Source organism: Microcaecilia unicolor, chromosome 1 (assembly GCF_901765095.1).
Source record: "Microcaecilia unicolor chromosome 1, aMicUni1.1, whole genome shotgun sequence".
Classification (NCBI taxonomy): domain Eukaryota; kingdom Metazoa; phylum Chordata; class Amphibia; order Gymnophiona; family Siphonopidae; genus Microcaecilia; species Microcaecilia unicolor.
The window spans coordinates 238,989,791-239,012,316 of NC_044031.1; the positions used below are offsets into that span (position 1 = coordinate 238,989,791).

The following is a 22,526-nucleotide window of genomic DNA, read 5'->3' on the forward strand; positions in this document are numbered from 1 at the left end:
AGGATAAGCAGCAAAAAATGTATTGCACTGTTTTGGGATCTTGACAGGAACTTGCACCCTGGATTGGCCACTGTTGAAACAGGATGCTGGGCTTGATGGACCTGTCTGTCCCAGTATGGCAAAGCTTATGTTCTTATTTGGATAAAGGTGAGCTAGCTCATGTAGTGTTTCTAGATTTTCAGAAAGCTTTTGACGAAGTTCCTAATGAGAGACTCCTGAGAAAATTAGAAAGTCATGGGATAGGAGGCAACATCCTTCTGTGGATTAGGAAATAATTATTAGGGTAGGGTTACATGGCCATTTTCCTCAATGGAGGAGGGTAAAAAGTGGAGTTCTGGGACCAGTGCTATTTAACATATTTATAAATTACCTGGAAATCAGAACGACAAGTGAAGTGATTAAATTTGCAGATGACACAAAACTATTCAAAGTTATCATAACACATGCGGACTGTAAAAAATTGCAGGAAGATCTTAGGAAACTGGAAGACTGGGCATCCAAATGGCAGACAAAATTTAATGTGGACAAATGCAATGCACATTGGGAAGAATAATCCAAATCAGTTACCTGATGCTGGGGTTCTCCTTAGGATTCAGCACTCAAGAAAAAGATTTAGGTGTCATTGTAGATAATAAGCTGAAATATTCTGCCCAGTGTGCAGCAGCGGCCAAAAATACAAACAGGATGCTAGGAATTATTAAGAAAGGGATGCAAAATAATAACAAGAATATACTTCCTCTGTGTCATTTCATGGTGCAACCTCACCTTGAGTATTATGTTCAATTCTCATCACCATATCTCAAAAAAGATATAGTGGAATTAGAAAAGTTTTAAAGAAGAGTGACCAAATGATAAAGGGGATAGAACTCCTCCCATATGAGAAAAGGCCAAAGAGGTTGGGCCTCTTCAGTTTGGAAAAGGGATGGCTAACGGGGAAAATGATTGAGGTCTACAAAATCCTTAGAGGAGCAGAACAGGTAAAAGTGAATCAATTTTTCACTCTTTCAACAAATACAACGACCAGGGGACACTCAACGAAATTACAATTGAAATTATTTTGAAAACAAATAGGAGAAAATATTTTTTTAAACAAATAGTAGTTAAGCTCTGGAACTTGTTGCTGGAGAATGTGGTAAAGGTGGTTAGTGTATCTGGGTTTAAAAAAGGTTTGGACAATTTCCTAGAGAAAAACATCTTATGTTATATATGTTTTACTGTTTTGGGATCTTGCCAGGTACGTGTGGCCTGGATTGACCACTGTTTGAAACAGGATACTGGGCTTGATGGACCTTCACTCTGTCCCAGTATGGCAACACTTATGTTCTTAACTGCTCTGAAAACTGTCTTAAAAAAAAAAGCTGTATTAAACTTGAAGCTTAACTTTGATATTAATAGACGCTACAGAGAGATGGGGTCTCCCATATTCTCACTTGTATAAACTTCAGGATTCTATGTATCCATGGACCTCTTCTCTACGATCTCTGGCTCCTGATCAGAATCCTAGGAACTCTCTGACTCAGACTCATGGAAGAAATCTGTAGGTGAACTCCAAGTCTCTGCCCGTATCATCAGTGGCGTAGGAAGGGGGAGGCGGTGGGGCGGTCCGCCCCGGGTGCACGCCGCTGGGGAGGTGTCGGCTCGCTGGTTCCCTGCTCTTTCTGCCCCGGAACAGGTTCCTTCCTGTTCCGGGGCAGAGAAAGCAGGGAAGCAGCAGAGCCGACGCAGCTCCCAGTGACGTGCACTGGGGGCGGATTGGCCCTCCCGCCTGCCCTCCGCTGCAAGGTAAGGGTGCGTTTCGGGGGGGAGGGTGCATTTCGGGGGGGTGCGCCGGGCAGCGGCGACCCACCCCAGGTGTCAGGCACCCTCGCTACGGCACTGCGTATCATACTACTTACTGCTGTCAGGCCTTCTACAGTGTCAAGTTACCAAGGATTCCCAGTACACCAGTGAAGGTTCCTCCCTCAAAATACTGGAAGTGGACACTGGTGCAGTCAACCTCAACTCCGAGCTCCTCTGAGGCTTCAATGTCAAGGTGTCTCTTTCAGGCAGAACATGGGTCTCGATTTATCAGCTGGACCACATCTGCTCTCAACTTCAATCTTGAAGCAGTAGCATTGTGTCAAGTTAAGAGAAGTTCCATCTGCTCCTCAAAGTACTGCACAAGCTGTTCCGCTAAGGTTGCCACTGACAAAGATGTGGGCAGTACAGTAGAAGTGGTCATATCCTCCTGTGACATTTGAGGTGTATCAGAACCAGGATCTTGTGTCTGAGGAGACACACACTCTCTCCAGTGCTACTTCAGCGTAGTTTGGGGCGAGGATTGCCCCCCCAAATGCAGGGCCAGCACAACCCAGCTGCAGCCAGCTCTCGGTCCCTCCTTCCCGCCTTCAGCTCCCCGACAGCCCTCCTCTCCATTCCTGCCACCCTGCGTTTAAACCTTTCAAGTCGTAGTGACGGCACAGAAAACAGCACAGCGGGGGCAAGCTCACCTCCAGCCTTTCCCTTCCCTCTCAGTATCCGCCTTCCTCTAATGATGTATTTCCTGTTTCCGTGAGGGCGGGACACTAAGAGGGAAGGGAAAGGCTGGAGGCGAGCCCACCCCACTGTGCTGTTTTCAGTTCCATTGCTGCGACTTAAAAGGTAAAATTATGTTCTTACCTGATAATTTTCTTTCCTTTAGCGCAGCAGATGAATCCATCAACTGGTGGGTTGTATCCATCTACCAGCAGGTGGAGATAGAGAACACTGACTTAAGTGAGTGGTATTGGACGACCAGCCCCTCTGTAAGCTAGTATATGGCTCATCACAAAGCAAAGGTAGGTCCATGCAAGAAGAAAACCTTCCTCACCATAAGGAGAGAAACAACAACAGAACAAGAGTATAATCAAGTAAAGATGGAACTCTTTCCAAATTTTGAAACTTGTGTTTGAAACTGCAAGACACAAAAGAACTGGAACAAACAGGAACAACAAATACACAGAGTGAATAGAGAAAAGGCGATGGTAAGGTAGGGAGGGATGCTGGATTCATCTGCTGCAGCTAAAGGAAAGAAAATGATCAGGTAAGAACATAATTTTACCTTCCTTAGCGCAGGCAGCAGATGAATCCATTAACTGGTGGGATGTACCAAAACAGTCCCTAGATCGGGAGGGACACCTTCGCCCCCCTTGACAAGTCCGCCGTACCAAAAGAAGCATCAGATCTGGCTGCTACGTCCACTCTATAATGCTTGGTAAAGGAATGAACGGAGGCCCAAGTAGTTGCCCGACAAATTTCTTATAAAAGGACAAGACCGAAGACTCTGCCCACGAGGTCGACTGCGCTCTAGTAGAATGAGCACATAAAGGTTCCGGCGAGCTCCAACCAGCCAAGTACGCTGAAGAAATAGCTTCCTTAAGCCATTTCGCAATAGTCTGTTTTGAAGCCGCTTGGCCACAACGAGAACCTTGAAGAAGCACAAACAAATGATCTGTCTTTTGGAAGTCGTTAGACATCGCCAAATAGTGAAGGATGCGACACACATCCAAAAGATGAAGACTCCAAAAAGTTACGGGAAAATCCTCTTCCCTAAAGGAAGGGAGAAAAAGAGGCTGAATGAGATGAAAAGCCGAGATAACCTTCGGCAAAAAGGAAGGCACAGTTCGCAATGTGACTCCCGCCTCTGAGAACTGCAAAAAAAGGATCCCGACATGAAAGGGCTTGAATCTCGGAGAGTCTACGTGGTGAAGCCATAGCCACCAAAAACACAGCCTTCAGGGTGAGATCTTTATCGGAAGCCCTACGTAACTGTTCAAAAGGAGAGCCTTGCGACACCTTAAGAACCAAATTAAGGTTCCAAGACGGACAAGGTTGACACAAAGGGGGGTGGAGGTGAAGAGCCCCACGCAAAAAATGTACCACGTCTGGATGCGCCGCCAAGGGGGAACCTGACACCCTCCCCAGAAAACATGCTAGGGCTGCCACTTGAACCCGAAGCGAGCTATAGGCCAAACCTTTCTGTAAACCATCTTAAAAAAACACCAAGAGCTGAGCCACAGAAGCTTGAAAAGGAGACCATACGCAGGCCTCACACCAAGCCACGAAAGTGCGCCAAACACAGGCATACGCTGCTGAAGTGGACCGTTTGAGCCTGCAAAAGAGTAGCTATGACAACATCAGAATAGCCCTTTTTCCTCAACTGTGACTGTTCAATAGCCAGGCCGTAAGACCAAAGTGGTAAGGATCCTCCATGTTTACTGGCCCCTGATGAAGAAAGTCGGGCAGTACTGGCAGTCAAAAAGGCGACTCCACTAGGAGCCGCACCAGATCTGAATACCAGGGATGCCGAGGCCAATCTGGAGCCACCAGAATGACTAGGCCTGGGTGTAGAGCAATCCTGAGAACCCTTCCGATCAAGGGCCAAGGAGGGAACACATACAGAAGCGAGTTCTCCGGCCACGGTTGTAGAAGAGCATCGAGCATCTGCAGACTTGGGTTCCTTTCTTCTGCTGAAGAAAAAGGATACCTTGGTGTTCCTCTGTGTCACCATGAGGTTCATGGTCAGAGTTCCCCACTTCCGACAGATCAATTGAAACACCTCCACCGACAACTCCCACTCCGCTGGATCCAGGGTGTGTCGACTGAGGAAATCTGCTTGTACATTGCTGATACCCGCAATGTGAGGTGCCAATAGGCACTGCAGATGAGCCTCCACCCCCGGAGTCGATCCGCCTCTTTCACCAGAGCTGAACTCCAATTGCCGCCCTGGCGATTGATATAAACCACCGCTGTCGTATTGTCTGAAAATACACGAACCTCCTTCCCCTCCAACAAGGTCTGAAACCATAGGAGGGCGTTGAACACTGCTCTGAGTTCTAGGTGATTGATCGGCCAACTGACCTCGGTTGCTGACCAAGTCCCCTGGGCATAACTTTGTAGACAAAGAGACCCCCAACAAGAGAGGCTGGCATCTGAGACTACTATTATCCACTGTGGAACTGCCAGAGATACTGCCTTCCGCAAGTGGAGACTGTGAAGCCACCATGTCAAACTGCATCGCGCCCTGGGAAGCCAAGGGAGACGGTGCTGATAATCCTGAGAAACCGGAGTCCACCTGCACAGAAGTGATGACTGGAGCGGCCTCATGTGAGCTCTGGCCCAAGGAACGACCTCCAAGGTTGCTGCCATTGAACCCAGAACCTGAACGTAATCCCAAGCCCAGGGACAGGTCAACTGGAGGATGCTGGAAATCTGAGAATGGAGCTTGAGCACCTGCTCCTCTGGGAGAAAGACACGACCCAGCGCTGTATTGAAGCGAACTCCCAAGTAGTGTAACTGCTGAGACGGAATCAGATGACTCTTGGGTAAATTTATGACCCAGCCCAACGACTGCAACAGACAAAATGACCCAGTCAGTAGCCTTGAGGCTCTCTAGAGCCGAGTCCGCTCGAATCAACCAGTCATCGAGGTAGGGATGAACCCTGATCCCTTCTTTCCTCAGGAATGCTGCTACCACCACCATGACTTTGGAGAATGTCCGAGGAGCAGTGGTAAGGCCAAAGAGAAGTGCTCGGAATTGGAAATGACATCCTAAAATGGCAAAATGGAGAAAACGCTGATGTTGCTGCCAAATGGCGATATGAAGATATGCCTCCTTGAGATCCAGAGCCGTGAGGAACTTTCCTGGCTGAACTGCAGCTACCACGGACCGCAACGTTTCCATGCGAAAATGCCGAACCCTCAAAAACTGATTTAATTTTGCGGAGATCGAGAATGGGCCAAAAAGAACCTCCTTTTCGAGGCACCATAAAATAAATGGAATAACTACCCGTCCAAATTTCGGAAAACGGAACAGGAACCACTGCACCGAGCTCCAGGAGAGAATGAATAGTGGCTTCGATTGTAACCCGTTTGGAGATGGAGACACAATGGAATTCCACAAAAGCGACACCGGGAGAAGAAAATTCTAGCTTGTAACCTTCTCTGATAATATCCAAGGCCCATTGGTCTGAGGTAATGTTGGCCCACTCCTCGTAAAAATGGGTCAGATGACCGCCAATCTCTGGAACGGAAGAGTGGACCTTCGCCCCATCATTGCGAAGGATGCCCTGAAACATCTGGGCGTGAGGAGGATGTCGCAGAACGTTTATCATTCCGAAAGGACGAACCTCTCTAAAACGAGGCCGAGAAGCAGAAGACGCAGAAGTCCTCAGAGTCGACCGAGCCCTGTCCTCTGGCAAACGTTGACCCTGAGAGTCACCTAAGTCCTTAACAATCTTTTCCAAATCTTCCCCAAAGAGAAGCTTGCCCCAGAAAGGAAGCCGAGTGAGTTTCTGCTTAGAGGCCAAATCCGCCGCCCAAAGGTGTAACCACAACAAACGGCGAGAAGAAACTGATAGAACCATAAGCTTAGCTGACGAGTGAACAAGGTCATAAAGGGAATCAGCTAAATAAGCTAAGCCTGATTCCAAAAGAGCAGAGACAGATTCCAAACACAGACCCTCATCCAGGTCATGCTGCTGTGTCTGATGAAGCCAACTAAAACATGCCCTGGCTGAATACGAGCTACAAACTGACGCCTGAAGAGCCAAAGCTGACACTTCAATGGAACGTTTCAAAGAGGCCTCAAGGCGACGCATATCCCTGAGCGCTACCCCACCTTCTACCGGAAAGGTCGCCTTTTGGGTGACTGCAGTTACCAAAGCATCCACAGTAGGGAGAACATACTTGTCCGCCTGATCCGAAACCACCGGATAAAGGCGAGACATTGCCTTGGCCACTTTATGTTTCAACAATTTTTATTGATGATTCAACATTTGCAATACAATCTTTAAATTCAACTTGAGCCACACTAGATAACATGCCAAATGCACGGATGGATAACATTCGCCTTTATCATCAATATTTTGTAAGATGTCCCCCCACCCCCTCCCCCCCAATCAACACTTCTATACCCACCAGACTGTTTGCATTCCTACTCCCCTCTGCCTTGGCCACTTTAAAAGTCCCTTCAGGGTCAGACCACTGAGCTGAGATCAGCTCTTGAATAGCCTCATGAACTGGAAATGCCTTAGAAAGCTTCTGCGTACTGGTCATCTTAAGATTGAACGAGGAAGACTGAGGTTCCGGATCTGCAATATCCAAAGCTGCCAACGCATCAGAGAGGAAAGCTCATCCTTATGGAAAACACGAACAGCAGTAGGGTCATCAGGCTCTTCCTGCTTCAAATCACCATCCTCAAAATCATCTGCCCTAGAAGGGCGGAGAGAGTCCCCTGACAAAGCAGCAAGAGAAGGTAAAGGGGAACCGGGGCCCAAAGATGCCCCCTCAGAAATAGAGGCCGTTCTTTTCTAAGGAGGGAGAGAATCAGGAGCAGAGGAGAAGATCTGCTCAAACCCTGCCCCCGAAGGATTAAAAGGCAGCAAAGGCCCCTGGGAAGAAGACTGAGAGGGAGTCTTCTTTAAAAGATATGCCTGATGCAATAAAAGAACAAATTCTGGGGAAAACAGATCCCCTGAGCCCCCAAGCACCAAAAGAATTTCTCCAGACAGTAGCGCTGAAGAGGGAGAAAAACACTCCGAATCCGCCAAAGGCAAAGGCTCCGAAACCGCCATCAGCTGACTGGTGGGAGCCATGTCAGGAGAAGACAAAATGGTGCGCGGAGCAGCGCTATCAACGCTGGAAACCGATGGCTCCATGATGAGTGCCGTCTCAGCCGGCCCAGACTTAGAGCAGCCTGCCAAACAAAGACCCGATGCGGATCTCTTTTTACCGCATCGAGAGCAGCGCTTAACTGCTTCAGCTGCCATCCCGACGCACTCTCCGAAATAAAGAAAATAAAGGTCACTCACCCAGCGCTGCCGAAAATAGAACGAGCCTCCCAAAATGCGAGATAACAGCTGATAAAAACACAGAGTCTGTATTCCTGCTCCCTCCAGCCAAACGCCCAAACTGTCTTCCCTTAGGTCTTTTTTTTTTTTTTTTGTAACAGCAAAAGCTGCAGCACTAGCTCTGAAGCTGTTTCTCTTTTTTTACTTAAATGGTGAGGAAGGATACAGCAATCAGGCAAGGCAGGGAGGTACAAGGGGACACAGGGTGAGGCAGGGACACCCAAAGAAGTATGCCCCCAAGGATGGCACAAGAGCCAATCGCCCGTACACTCAACTGGCTAGCCAAAACTAGCCCAGGAGGAGTCCCAAAACAGAAGAATCCAGGAGCTGGAAAGGAGACGTCCACCACCTGCTGGAGATAGAGATATACTGGCTTACAGAGGGGCTGGTCGTCCAATACCACTCACTTAAGTCAGTGATCTCTATCTCCACCTGCTGGTAGATGGATACAACCCACCAGTTGATGGATTCATCTGCTGCCTGCGCTAAGGAATAAAAGGTTTAAATGCAGGGCGGCAAGAATAGAGAGGAGGGCTATCGGGGAGCTGAGGGCATGCAGGTGGGGCTGGGTTGGAACTGAACTCGGGGACTGAAAAGGGGAAGCTGGAGAAGTCACTGGACATGGATGGGAGGGTAGGGTGGGGGTCAAAGGACAATCGTTGGACATGGATGGGGGAGGGCAGGGGAGAGAGGAGAAATCACTGGACATGGATGGGAGGGCAGGGGCAGAGAAATCGCTGGGCATGGAGGAGAGGGGAGGGGAGGGGAGGGGAGAAGAGAATTACTGGATATGGATGGATGAAGGGGATAGGGGAGAGGGAATTTGCTGGATATGGATGGCTGGAAGGGAGGGCAGGGGAGAATGGAGAGTTGCTGGACAAAGATGGACGGCGTGGAGGGAAGGGGAGAGAGGAGAGCTGCTGGACCTGAATGGATGGATGAGAAGGAAGGAAGGAATGCTGGACAGATGGCGTGGAGGGCAAGGAAAAGAGGAGAAATGTTGGATAAGGACGGAGGGAAGGAAAGACAATTGAAGGAGATGTACATGGATGGAGGAAAAGGGACAGAGAGGAGAAATGCTGGACATGGATGGAGGGGAGGGAAGACAGAGGAAGTAGATGCACATGGATGGAGGGGAGGGGAGTGTGGAGAAATTCTGGATATGGATGGAAGGAAAACTGCTGAATTTAAGGGCTGGATCGTAACACTTCGAGGGCAGATGCTGAAACTGGAAGAAGGAGAGGGGCAGGGCTACAGATGGTAGACAGGATGAATAAGGACACAGGAGGATGGGGGACATGGTGAGTGAAAAAATGTCAAATGGAAAGAAGACACTGCATAAAACAGAAGACACTGGGACTAAAGCGAATAGAAAAACTAAATGCTCAGACAACAAAGGTAGAAAAAAGTATTTTATTCAGAATTTATTAATTGGAATATGTCAGCTTTTGGAAATGTGCATCTGTGGTATTTTGCATGTAAGTTTCAATTTCTCTAGTATTGCTGCATGCCGCGTCTGACTTCTTGAGGTAACTTCCCAGTTCAGTATTTTGCCTTCATATTTTTTGATTTCTAGTTCCTTGTGTCATATCTGTTGTGTCATGTGTTTTTCATGTGTGATCAAGGTGCAGTATTCTGCAAGCGTGTAGTATTTGCAGCCCTTTTTGTTTTTTTCCACGAGGTAATGTATTGGTGTTTTACAGCCCGGTGTAATTACAGCGCTGCCTTTCTGCGCATAAGGTTGTAGCTCATCCTGTCCTTGGAATTAGTGCTGTTATGGTTTGGTAAGGTTATCAGTGTGTTTTTGCACAAGTTTGTGTATAGCGTTTTGCAGTGGAGAGATTGTGTGTTGGCCTTACTGAGGTGGCACCAAAACATCAGAAAGGGTTTTAGAGCCTAAATCATGACACACTATCTCTTGAAGGATCTACATATAGAGCCTATGCATTTCTAAGGTCAACACTGGCATGGTATGGGAAAGGGGGTGGGGACATACTACTGGAGAAGAAGAGGGAGTGCTGGGTAAGGAGGAAAGAAGGAAGGAAGGGAAGAAGAGCTGGCTTTTTTGGGAATAACCATAATGAATATGTATGAGATATCTCATACATATACATTATGGTTATTCCCAAAAAAAGCCAGCTCTTTCTCCCTTCCTTCCTTCATATTACCATATTCATTTGCATATATACATATATATACATGCAAATGAATATATATATATATATATATATATATATATATATATATATATATATGCAAATGAATATGCTAATATGCCCCGCCCCATCCTTTGACTCCCCAAATGAAACAGTCAAACTATGCCCATGGTGGTCTTTGTGTCAAGGGTACTTCAAGAACACCAGTGACCTATGTACCACGCTTTGATGTGGAATGTCAAGACGTCTCAGCCATTGCCTAACATCCTGCATCACATTTCCTCGGTATCAACAAAGATGAAAATGAAACCTCTCATCTGCAGACAGGAATCGGACATGACTGCTCCAGGTTGGCCCTACAAATGCGCAATATCAAGGGCAATTAAGATGCATGGCTATCAATGCATCCCCAGCATCCATGCAGGCCAATGTTTCTGTTGCTGATGGACTAGTCTTATCTACGAAAAGCTATTTACACTGTTTTTTTTCTGCCACAAATCTCTCTTTTTGACATCTATAAAGAAGCATACAAAGAGAGGGAGTCACTGCAGGTATGAATTCAAGTATTCCTGATGGACATTGCTTTATTGCTTTGGTGGAACATCTTTTGAAGCCACTGGAGATTCTTCTTTTGGGACATATCTGGAAAAATAGCTGCAGTGAAATCAAATGGCTCAATGGTGACAAAAGTTCCTCAGCAGGGAATTCAAGCACAAATGAGAAAATGTGAAAAAAGGAAACAAAACTAACAAATAAAAACCCTAAGGATACAAATCAGGGATCCCACTAACCTAAGCCACAAAACAATGATAGGACTTACATACAAAAAATATGAATATTTTATTATTTGGGAGCTGAGGGGACCATGACTGGAAAAGGGTTCGATTAGCTCTGTGGAAAAATGAAGACAGAGGAGGTCACATGCAGGCGGCAGTAGGCATATATGCATGGTAGCTCTGCTCTAAGGTTTCTAGAAATGTTGCCAGAGTAGTGCTTGCCACGTCAGGCTTGCCAATGAGGAAGCAAACTGGGCCTTATAATCCTTGGATCTGTTATTATATTCTACTTAATAGTAGAACATATCGTTGAAATCAATAGGTAGAATAAAAACAAAAACTAATACTGACAGCTTGGGGACCTTGTCGATATTGTGGCCTCTTCTTGATCTGTTATACAGATACCTAATGCAGGCTCTTGCTAGACAAACAGACTAATAGTATACATATACAAGAAAATAATGTTTCCATAATGAATTAGATATCAATTTGTAGAAAATGTCTTTACTTTACACCTCTACAGTTCAACAGTTCCAATGAGGAAAGACTCGCTGAAATCATACAAAACAATATAGGAAAAATTGACCAGATATGTAGTAAGAAAAAATTAGCAAGCATTAACAGTGTGATGCTTCTCTTTTTGCTAACCTGTCCAGTAGTGGCTCCAACCAACCATCATGACACTCACAATGGCAGTCAAGAAATGTCAGAATGTCCCCTCTGGCTTTAGAAGCTCCCATTAGTCTTGCTCGAACTAATCCTTCCCTTTTAGTTGCACGAATAAGGCGTACCTTTTTCAAATCAGATATGTAATCTTCCAAACGCTCCTTTAAATGTTCTATAGAGAAATGTAGAACACATAAATACAGTGATATATTTTCTGCTTACTGAACAAAAGCATTTTTTTAAAGCTGAAAACACACTGGTGGAGGTAAACTCACACACTTCTGTTCTGTGTATATTATTCATTTTAGGGCCCTTTTACTAAGTCACTTAAGTGTCTACGTGCGCCAAAATGGACTTATCGCCCAACTACCGCGTGGCACTTGTGGTAATTTCATTTTTGGCTCACGTCTGCTACACACATCTGAAAAATATTTTTTATCTTCTGGCGCACGTAGTGGATGCGCGCCAACTGGCATCTGATGCACATAGGTCATTACCGTACAAATTCTTTACCACTAGGTCTCTGTCTGGCGGTAAGGTCTAAGACCCAAAATGAACGCGCGGCAATTTTGATTTTGCTGCATGTCCATTTTCGGGGGGGGGGGGGGGGGGGGGGGGGAGGGGGGGGGGGGGGGGGAAGAGGCCTTTTTTGCAGGCGTGCTGAAAAATAATTCTGTGCCCGCCCAAAACCTGCGCCTACACTACCGCAGGCCACTTTTTACCGCGGTTTAGTAAAAGGACCCCTTTGTTATTTAGTAGCCTAGAATGTCAGTCAACTGGAAACGAGAAAAAGCCAGTATACAGATATAGGTACTCATTTTAGAAGCATTTGAGTTTCAGGTGTGCAGAAAAGAGGAATTTATTTATTTAGATTTTATTTAGAGGTCTAAATAAACTCTAAATCACTCACCTAAAACTCTAAAACATGCACATGGCATATGGGACTAGAGCAGGCTTAAAAATTAAACATGTATTCTCCATTTTGGAATGGAAATGCACATTTATGTCCAAAAGATCAATGTTGGAATTTACCCCTGCTACCCATAGTGAGCAGCACTCCACTGGAAGGATTAGGGGACCTTGTCCCCTTAATCCCCCAGTGCTCCAGAAAGCAAAACTGGGAAGGGATACCAGGCTTTATTACAGCTGACAAACTTTTATACTCCAGCACATATATATTTACGTTGTTAGTAACAAAATAATATAGTAAATGTTGGCAGATAAAGACCTGATGGTCCATCCAGTCTTCTGTTTTAAGTTGGGGTTGATTATCCCCTAGGTTCTGCCTGGTATTGCAGTTCAGATGTCTAGTACCAGAGAGAACCCCGAGAAGGCTTATTGGACCTCAGAACTGACTATCTCTGAATAGAATAGTTCACTTACTCTTTAACCAAACCAAGGAGTTATTAACAGATATTAATAAAGAGAAGGAGAGATAGTACAGTTCTAAAGATTATAAGTTTATTTTTACTTACCCAAAGACACCAAAGAATATACAAACAGCATGTACAATCAATTGGTTATAGGAATATAATTCCCAGCTGCAAACAGGTGCTATTTGGGTTTGAGTCTATAATGTTATATTTTACTACTCAAAGCCAATTAGAAGATATCAAAGACTCAAAGATAAATCAAGGGAAAGCAATTACTTAGCCAATTAGATATCATGCATTGGTTTCCCCTGGAGAGAGGGCAGTGGTGGACACCTCTCTAACTTGAAGCAGGAAGTACGCTAACTTTTATAGGTTTACTTAGGATATCAGTAATATTACAGTAATCTCACCTGACTGGATCTAGAGTATGTCATGGTTAGCACTGATTGGCTTATGCTAATGAGTAGCCTTATCTTGTAAACATGTTCTCATCTTAACTTAAGCAAGACTCTGCACCTGGCTGTACTGACCACAACTTCTCCTTTCCCACCCTGTTACAGAACATAATGTCACTCTGTCCGCTAGACCCCCCACCCTTATGTTTTCCTGTTGCTCTCTGCAGTGTTCCAACACTGGGAGTTCAAGCCAGAGTCACACAGGCCTGTAAGCTTTTCCCTCATTTTAGAGCCTGAACCAAAGTCTAGGAAGGGGACCAAGGCTCATAGCTGTAGCATTTTTATACACTTCCCAACAAGACAGCCAGAGTTGAATCTGGCACTCTGCACAGGTTCCAGTTCTTCCTAATTAAATACCGGTATACTTAAGCTCCATCTTTTCCATGCCAAGTTTGGGGAACAGACTGTAGATGTCTGCCTGGCACCGGTCCTACTTCCCAACTACTAGAGTTGCTGTCGAAGCAATCTGGATCCTGATGGACCATAACAAACGGGCATGTGCAAAAGTTGCCATATTAGATGTTTATGATTCTAAATTGGGATGCTCCTGCTGCATGCACTATCTTTATATATATAACGTGTTTTTGCAAAATGGGAGACCTCCCTGTGCGCTATATGCGCAAGAGCACTATACTGGGTTTTTATTACATGGGCAGCCAAATCCAGTATCTCTCCCTTTCTCTTCCTCCGCCCCTCCCTCACATGCATGGGTGTAGTTTGGGGGGTGGCGAGGGGGGCATTGCCCTCCCAAACGAGCTGCCACCAAATTTTTCTGCCTGACATCCCCCTGACTGGTGCAGCTGCAGCAGCATCTCTCTTTCCCAGCCCGCAGCACCCGGTATTGCTCTTTACCCCCCCCCCCCCCCAAGTCCTCCAATCCTCCAAGCTGCTGGCAGCCTCAGCGAGACAGTGGTACAAACGCTGCTTTAGACCTGCCCCTGGAAACCTCTCTTTCTCCTTCAACTTCCTGTGCCCGCATAAGTGGGAAGCTGTAGGAGAGAGAAGTGCTTCCGGGGCAGGTCTAAAGCAGTATGTGTACTGCTTTCTCGCTGAGGTTGCCGGCGGCTCAGGGGATTGAAAGACTGGGGGGGTAGCAATACCGGGTGCAATGGGGCTGGAAGGAGAGAAAAAGATTGAAAGACTCCAGTGCTCTGGCCGGGGGGGGGGGGGGGGGGGGGGGGGGGGGGAAGGGTGATAACAGGCCCCACAAGGCTGGAATAAGAGTGAAAGAGACAGGGGTGGGCCTGGGCGGGTAAAAAAAATGAGACTGGGGGGAGTAAGAGAGAGATAGAGAAGGAGCAGAAGATGAATGGGGTGTGAGGAGGTGTGGGGAGAGGGAGCAGAAGATGAATGGAACTAGGGGGTGTAGGGGAGAGAGAGGGAGCAGAAGATGGATGGGATTACAGGGTGGGGGTGGGGGGAGGGAGCAGCATAAAAATAGATGTGACCAGGAGTGTGGGGGAAGGGGAACAGAGCAGAGGTTGAGTGGTACTTGGTGGGGGAGGGAGAGGGAGCAGAAGATGAATGGGATATAGGGTTGGGTGGGGGGAAGGAGAAGATGGATGCGACTACGGGTGTGGAGGTAAGGGAAACAGAGAAGAAGATGAGTGTGACTTGGTGATTGAATGGAAGAATGTTGGGGAGATGAGCATGGAATTATAGATAGGAGAGATGGGAGTAGGAGTTTCAAGGAGATAGTGAATACTTGGCAATTTTTAGTATGAGTGGGGGTATATTGATGCGTCGGGAGAATGAGTGAAGGTGTTACATGAGGGATAAGAAAAAAGGGTTTGACTGTGAAGAACGGTTGAGACTTAATGCAAATGACCTGGAAGACTGGAGAGAGGATGAGGCATTGAAAGGGGATGGGGGGTACTTGGGAGAGGTATGGGAGAAAAAGGATGGGTCTCTAAATGGGTTGTGTGGGTGGAAATGGGGCTGAAAAGATTGTTAAAGAGAGGCAATAGGACATGGGGTATAAGGTAAGAAGAGATGGAAGAATGGCTTTGGAGGCAAGAGAAGGAAGGGATGGAGCTAGGACTGATAAAACAAAAGATCAGCACCAGACAGATGTAGAAAAGGAAAGGAAGACAAGAGGAAAGAGAAGAAATGGAAAAGCCAGCCTGGAAAAGAATTTAGAAGACTGCCACATGGAAAGTGGAGGAGAGTGGGACCAGCCCAATCAAAAAAAAATGTTCAGATAAAGGTAGAAAAGAAAAAAATTACTTTTATTTAATATTTTTTAAAGATTGAGATGTGCCTGCTTTGTGAAATGTACATTTATTTATTTTTTTAGTTTTGTACTTTGCAGTGTACAGGAGAAAAAAAAACATTTCTGTTTCCGTCTAGATGGTTTTTTGTGGTCCCCTACATCTGTGTATATATACAGTGCAATCCGCTTAAGTGCAACGGTCTGGGACCAAAGAAATGCATGCAGTTAACCAGAGCGTGCACTTAACAGTTGTGACCCAAAGAAGCTTGACATCTGATAAAGCGAATGATACATACCTGTAGCAGGTGTTCTCCGAGGACAGCAGGCTGATTGTTCTCACGACTGGGGTATCCCTAGCTCTGAGGCTCACTCAAAACAAGAACCCAGGTCAACTGAACCTGGCAACGGCGAGGGCATAACAGAAATTGACCTACGAAGAACAACTAACTGAGAGTGCAGCCTGAACAGAATAAAATTGGGTCCTGGAGGGTGGAGTTGGATTCAAACCCCAAACAGATTCTGCAGCACTGACTGCCCGAACCGACTGTCGCGTCGGGTATCCTGCTGGAGGCAGTAATGTGATGTGAATGTGTGGACCGATGACCACATCGCAGCCTTGCAAATCTCTTCAACAGTGGCTGACTTCAAGTGGGCCACTGATGCTGCCATGGCTCTAACACTATGAGCCGTGACATGACCCTCAAGAGTCAGCCCAGCCTGGGCGTAAGTGAAGGAAATGCAATCTGCTAGCCAATTGGAGATAGTGCGTTTCCCGACAGCGACTCCCTTCCTATTGGGGTCGAAAGAAATAAACAATTGGGCGGACTGTCTGTGGGGCTGTGTCTGCTCCAGATAGAAGGCCAACGCTCGCTTGCAGTCCAATGTGTGCAACTGACATTCAGCAGGGCGGGTATGCGGTCTGGGAAAGAATGTCAGCAAGACGATTGACTGGTTAAGATGGAACTCCGACACCACCTTTGGCAGGAACTTAGGGTGAGTGCGGAGTACTACTCTGTTATGATGAAATTTAGTATAAGGAGCATGAGCTACCAGGGCTTGAAGCTCACTGACTCTACGAGCTGAAGTAACTGCCACCAAGAAAACGACCTTCCAGGTCAGGTACTTCAGATGGCATGAATTCAGTGGCTCAAAAGGAGGTTTCATCAGCTGGGTGAGGACGACATTGAGATCCCATGACACTGCAGGAGGTTTGACAGGGGGCTTTGACAAAAGAAAGCCTCTCATGAATCGAACGACTAGAGGCTCTCCAGAGATGGCTTTACCCTCTACATGATAATGGTAAGCACTAATTGCACTAAGGTGATTCCTTACTGAGTTGGTCTTGAGACCAGACTCTGATAAGTGCAGAAGGTATTCAAGCAGGTTCTGTGCAGGACAAGAACGAGGGTCTAGGGCCTTGCTTTCACACCAAACGACAACCCTCCTCCACTTGAAAAAGTAACTCTTTTTAGTGGAATCCTTTTGAGAAGCAAAGCAAGACACGGGAGACTCCCTCAGACAGACCCAACGAAGCAAAATCTACGCCCTCAACATCCAGGCCATGAGAGCCAAAGATTGAAGGTTGGGGTGCAGAAGCGCTCCTTCGTTCTGCGAAATGAGAGTCGGAAAACACTCCAATCTCCACGGTTCTTCAGAGGACAACTCCAGAAGAAGATGGAACCAGATCTGACGGGGCCAAAAAGGCGCTATCAGAATCATGGTGTCGTGGTCTTGCTTGAGCTTCAGTAAGGTCTTCCCCACCAAAGGTATGGGAGGATAAGCATACAGGAGGCCGGTCCCCCAATGGAAGAGAAAGGCATCCGATGCCAGTCTGCCGTGTGCCTGTAGTCTGGAACAGAACAGAGGCAGCTTGTGATTGGTCTGAGAGGCGAAAAGGTCCACCGAGGGGGTGCCCCAATATCGGAAGATCTTGCATACCACTCTGGAATGGAGCGACCACTCGTGCAGTTGCAAGACTCTGCTCAGCCTGTCGGCCAGACTGTTGTTTACGCCTGCCAGGTATGTGGCTTGGAGAAGCATGCCAAACTGGCAGGCCCAACGCAACATCCTGACGGCTTCCTGACACAGAGGGCGAGATCCGGTGCCCCCCTGCTTGTTGATTTAATACATTGCAACCTGATTGTCTGTCAGAATTTGGATGATTTGGTAGGACAGCCGATCTCTGAAGGCCTTCAGTGCGTTCCAGACCGCTCGGAGCTCCAGGAGGTTGATCTGAAGATCTTATTCCTGGGGGGACCACACCCCCTGGGTGTGGAGCCCATCGACATGAGCTCCCTACCCCAGGCGAGATGCATCCGTCGTCAGTACTTTCGAGGGCTGAGGAATTTGGAATGACGTCCCAGGGTCAAATTGGTCCGATTTGTCCAACAGCGCAGCGAAGTGCGGCAACTGATGGACAGGCGGATGACATCTTCTAGATTCCCGGTGGCTTGGCACCACTGGGAAGCTAGGGCCCATTGAGCAGATCTCATGTGAAGAAGAGCCATGGGAGTCACATGGACCGTAGAGGCCATATGGCCCAGGAGTCTCAACATCTGCCGAGCTGTGATCTGCTGAGACGCTCTGGACTGGGAAGCGAGGGACAGGAGATTCTGAGCTCTCACCTCGGGAAGATAGGCCTGAGCCGTCTGTGAATTCAGCAGCGCTCCTATGAATTCCAGAGATTGAACTGGCTGGAGATGGGACTTTGGGTAATTTATCACAAACCCCAGCAGCTCCAGAAGGTGAATAGTGCACTGCATGGACCGAAGAGCTCCTGCCTCTGAGGTGCTCTTCACCAGCCAATCGTCGAGATATGGGAACACGTGCACCCCCAGCTTGCGGAGATACGCCGCAACCACCACGAGACACTTCGTGAATACCCGTGGTGCAGAGGCGAGCCCAAAGGGTAGCACACAATACTGAAAGTGACGTGTCCCCAGACGGAATCGGAGATACTGTCTGTGGGCTGGCAGTATCGGGATGCGAGTATAAACATCCTTTAAATCCAGGGAACAAAGCCAATCATAAGTACATAAGTAATGCCATACTGGGAAAAGACCAAGGGTCCATCGAGCCCAGCATCCTGTCCACGACGTCTTTCTGAATCATGGGGAGAAGAGTGCCCAAGGAAAGCATCCTGAACTTTTCTCGCACCAGATACTTGTTCAGGTCTCTGAGGTCTAGGATGGGGCGCATCCCCCCTGTTTTCTTTTCCACAAGGAAGTACCTGGAATAGAATCCCTGCCCTTCCTGCCCGGGTGGCACGGGCTCAACTGCATTGGCACTGAGAAGAGCGGAGAGTTCCTCTGCAAGTACCTGCTTGTGACGGGAGCTGAAGGATTGGGCCCCCGGTGGGCAATTTGGTGGAGTGGAGACCAAATTCAGGGTGTATCCACACCACACTATTTGGAGAGCCCACTGGTCGGAGGTTATAAGAGCCACCTTTGGTGAAAAACTTTCAATCTCCCCCCAACCGGCAGGCCATCCGGCACGGATACTTTGATGGTGGCTATGTTCCCATGGATCCAGTCAAAAGCCCGTCCCCTGCTTTTGCTGTGGAGGCGCAAGGGGCTGCTTAGGCTCACGCTGTTGACGGGAACGAGCACGCTGGGACTGTCCCTGTGCCTGAGGAGGCCTTCGGGCCGACTGGGTGTACATACACTTGCTGTAGGCTTAGGGTGCAGCCTGCCGGGCCCGGGAAAAACATCCACCTGCTGAGGTGGATGCTGAAGGCGCCCGGTGGGAGAGCTTGTCGAGAGCGGTTTCCCGCTGGTGTAGTTGGTCCAACAACTGCTCGACCTTCTCGCCGAAAATGTTATCCCCCCGGCAAGGGACATCTGCCAGCCGCTGCTGGGTATGGTTGTCCAGGTCAGAGGCACGCAGCCAGGAGAGTCTGCGCATCACTATACCCTGGGCAGCAGCACGAGAAGCCACATCACAGGTGTCATAGATACCCCTGGACAAGAACTTTCTGCACGCCTTCAGCTGCCTGACCACCTCCTGAAATGGCCTGGACTGCTCTGGAGGGAGCTTGTCAACCAGGTCCGCCAGTTGCCGCACATTATTCCGCTTGTGGATGCTCATGTAGAGCTGGTATGATTGGATGCGGGTCATGAGCATGGAAGATTGGTAGGCCTTCCTCCCAAACGAGTCCAGAGTGCGAGACTCCCGCCCAGGGGGCGCCGAGGCGGTATCCCTCGAACGCCATGCTCTCTTGAGAACAGAGTCCACGACTGCCGAGTCATGAGGCAATTGAGGCCGCATCAACTCTGGGTCTGAGTGGATTCTGTATTGGGACTCTGCTTTCTTGGGGATGGTGGGATTAGATAGTGGCTTCAACCAGTTCCGAAGCAGTGTCTCCTTAAGGACATTGTGCAACGGCACCGTGTAAGACTCTCTAGGTGGTGATGGATAGTCGAGGACTTCGAGCATCTCCACCCTCGGCTCATCCACAGTAACCATGGGGAAGGGAATGCTGATAGACATATCCCTGACAAAAGAGGCAAATGAGAGGCTCTCAGGAGGCGAGAGCTTCCTCTCCGGTGAAGGAGTGGGGTCGGAGGGAAGGCCCACAGACTCCTCTGAGGAGAAATATCTGGGGTCCTCCTCCTCCCCCCACGAGGCCTCCTCCTCGGTGTCGGACATGAGCTCTCTCAGCTCAGACCGCAACCGGGCCCGTCTCGACTGCGAGGAACCACGTCCTCGATGATGGCGTCGAGCGGTGGACTCCCGTGCCAGCGGGGACGAAGCTCCCTCTATCGACGTCGACTCCACCTGAGTGGCGGTCGACACCGGTGCCGCAAGCAGTGTCGGCGTCGGAGGCCTCAGCATCGGGCCAGAGCCCACCGGCGCCTCCATCAACTGCGCCGGGGGCGCAAGCACCCGTGGTGCCGGTAGAGCCTGGCGCATCAGCCCTTCCAGGATCCTGGGAAGGATGGCTCGGAGGCACTCGTTGAGGTCCGCTGTCAGGAAAGGAAGGGGGCCGGTGTGGGTGTCGGTGCTGGAAGCTGCTCGGGTCCAGGAGACGGTACCGAGATACCCGCGGACAGGCGCAGCGACACCTCTTCGACCGAGGGGGAACGCTCCTCCCGGCACTGCCGCTTCCTGGGCGTCGAGTCGTCCCTCGATGTCCCGGAGCTGCCAGTCCTGTGCGTCGTGGGCGACCGATGACGGTGCTTCTTGGCTTTCTTTCGATGCCCGTCATCTGCGCTCCGCGGAAGGGACGAGGAGGAGGTGGAGCTCCCCCGTCCTCAAGGTATCAGATCCGACAGGGTTCGGTCCCGATGGCCCTGAGCAGCGGGAGTGGCCAGGGCAGACTGCCCGCTCGCCGTCGCCGGCAGGCCGGCGGGCCAAAGGTACCTGTGCTCCTGGGGTCTATGTCGAAGGGCCGGCGCAAGTTCCAAAAAGACGGTCCCGCAGAACTTGCCTCGCCACCTGCGTCCGCTTCCTTAAGCCGAGACATAAGGTGCACGTCTTGGAATTATGCTCCGGGCCAAGGCACTGGAGACACCAAGCGTAACGGTCTGCGAGATCAGCCGACCGCACCAACCACACTTTCTCCTTCAACTTCCTGTTCCCGCATAAGTGGGAAGCTGTAGGAGAGAGAAGTGCTTCCGGGGCAGGTCTAAAGCAGTATGTGTACTGCTTTCTCGCTGAGGTTGCCGGCGGCTCAGGGGATTGAAAGACTGGGGGGGTAGCAATACCGGGTGCAATGGGGCTGGAAGGAGAGAAAAAGATTGAAAGACTCCAGTGCTCTGGCCGGGGGCGGGGAGTGATAACAGGCCCCACAAGGCTGGAATAAGAGTGAAAGAGACAGGGGTGGGGCGGGGAAGGGTAAAAAAAATGAGACTGGGGGGAGTAAGAGAGAGATAGAGAAGGAGCAGAAGATGAATGGAACTAGGGGGTGTGGGGGAGAGAGAGGGAGCAGAAGATGGATGGGATTACAGGGTGGGGGTGGGGGGAGGGGAGGGAGGAGCATAAAAATAGATGTGACCAGGAGTGTGGGGGAAGGGGAACAGAGCAGAGGTTGAGTGGTACTTGGTGGGGGAGGGAGAGGGAGCAGAAGATGAATGGGATATAGGGTTGGGTGGGGGGAAGGAGAAGATGGATGCGACTACGGGTGTGGAGGTAAGGGAAACAGAGAAGAAGATGAGTGTGACTTGGTGATTGAATGGAAGAATGTTGGGGAGATGAGCAGGGAATTATAGATAGGAGAGATGGGAGTAGGAGTTTCAAGGAGATAGTGAATACTTGGCAATTTTTAGTATGAGTGGGGGTATATTGATGCGTCGGGAGAATGAGTGAAGGTGTTACATGAGGGATAAGGAAAAAGGGTTTGACTGTGGAGAACGGTTGAGACTTAATGCAAATGACCTGGAAGACTGGAGAGAGGATGAGGCATTGAAAGGGGATGGGGGGTACTTGGGAGAGGTACGGGAGAAAAAGGATGGGTCTCTAAATGGGTTGAGTGGGTGGAAATGGGGCTGAAAAGATTGTGAAAGAGAGGCAATAGGACATGGGGTATAAGGTAAGAATGGCTTTGGAGGCAAGAGAAGGAAGGGATGGAGCTAGGACTGGTAAAACAAAAGATCAGCACCAGACAGATGTAGAAAAGGAAAGTAAGACAAGAGGAAAGAGAAGAAATGGAAAAGCCAGCCTGGAAAAGAATTTAGAAGACTGCCACATGGAAAGTGGAAGAGAGTGGGACCAGCCCAATCAAAAAAAAAAAATGTTCAGATAAAGGTAGAAAAGAAAAAAATTACTTTTATTTAATATTTTTTAAAGATTGAGATGTGCCTGCTTTGTGAAATGTACATTTATTTATTTTTAGCTTTTTACTTTGCAGTGTACAGGAGAAAAAAAAACATTTCTGTTTCCGTCTAGATGTTTTTTTGTGGTCCCCTACATCTGTGTATATATACAGTGCAATCCGCTTAAGTGCAACGGTCTGGGACCAAAGAAATGCATGCAGTTAACCAGAGCGTGCACTTAACAGTTGTGACCCAAAGAAGCTTGACA

The 22,526-nt window shown here is 48.5% G+C and overlaps 1 protein-coding gene across 1 annotated transcript in view; it reads right to left on the bottom strand.

The window, feature by feature from the left end:
• The window catches only part of GALNT12 (polypeptide N-acetylgalactosaminyltransferase 12), a 251,211-nt gene that overhangs the window by 129,678 nt on the left and 99,007 nt on the right, over window positions 1–22,526 (bottom strand). Inside the window, exon 3 of the mRNA XM_030204961.1 lies at window positions 11,449–11,638. Within this exon, the coding sequence (XP_030060821.1) occupies window positions 11,449–11,638 (190 nt within the window). The remainder of the gene's footprint in view (window positions 1–11,448; window positions 11,639–22,526) is intronic.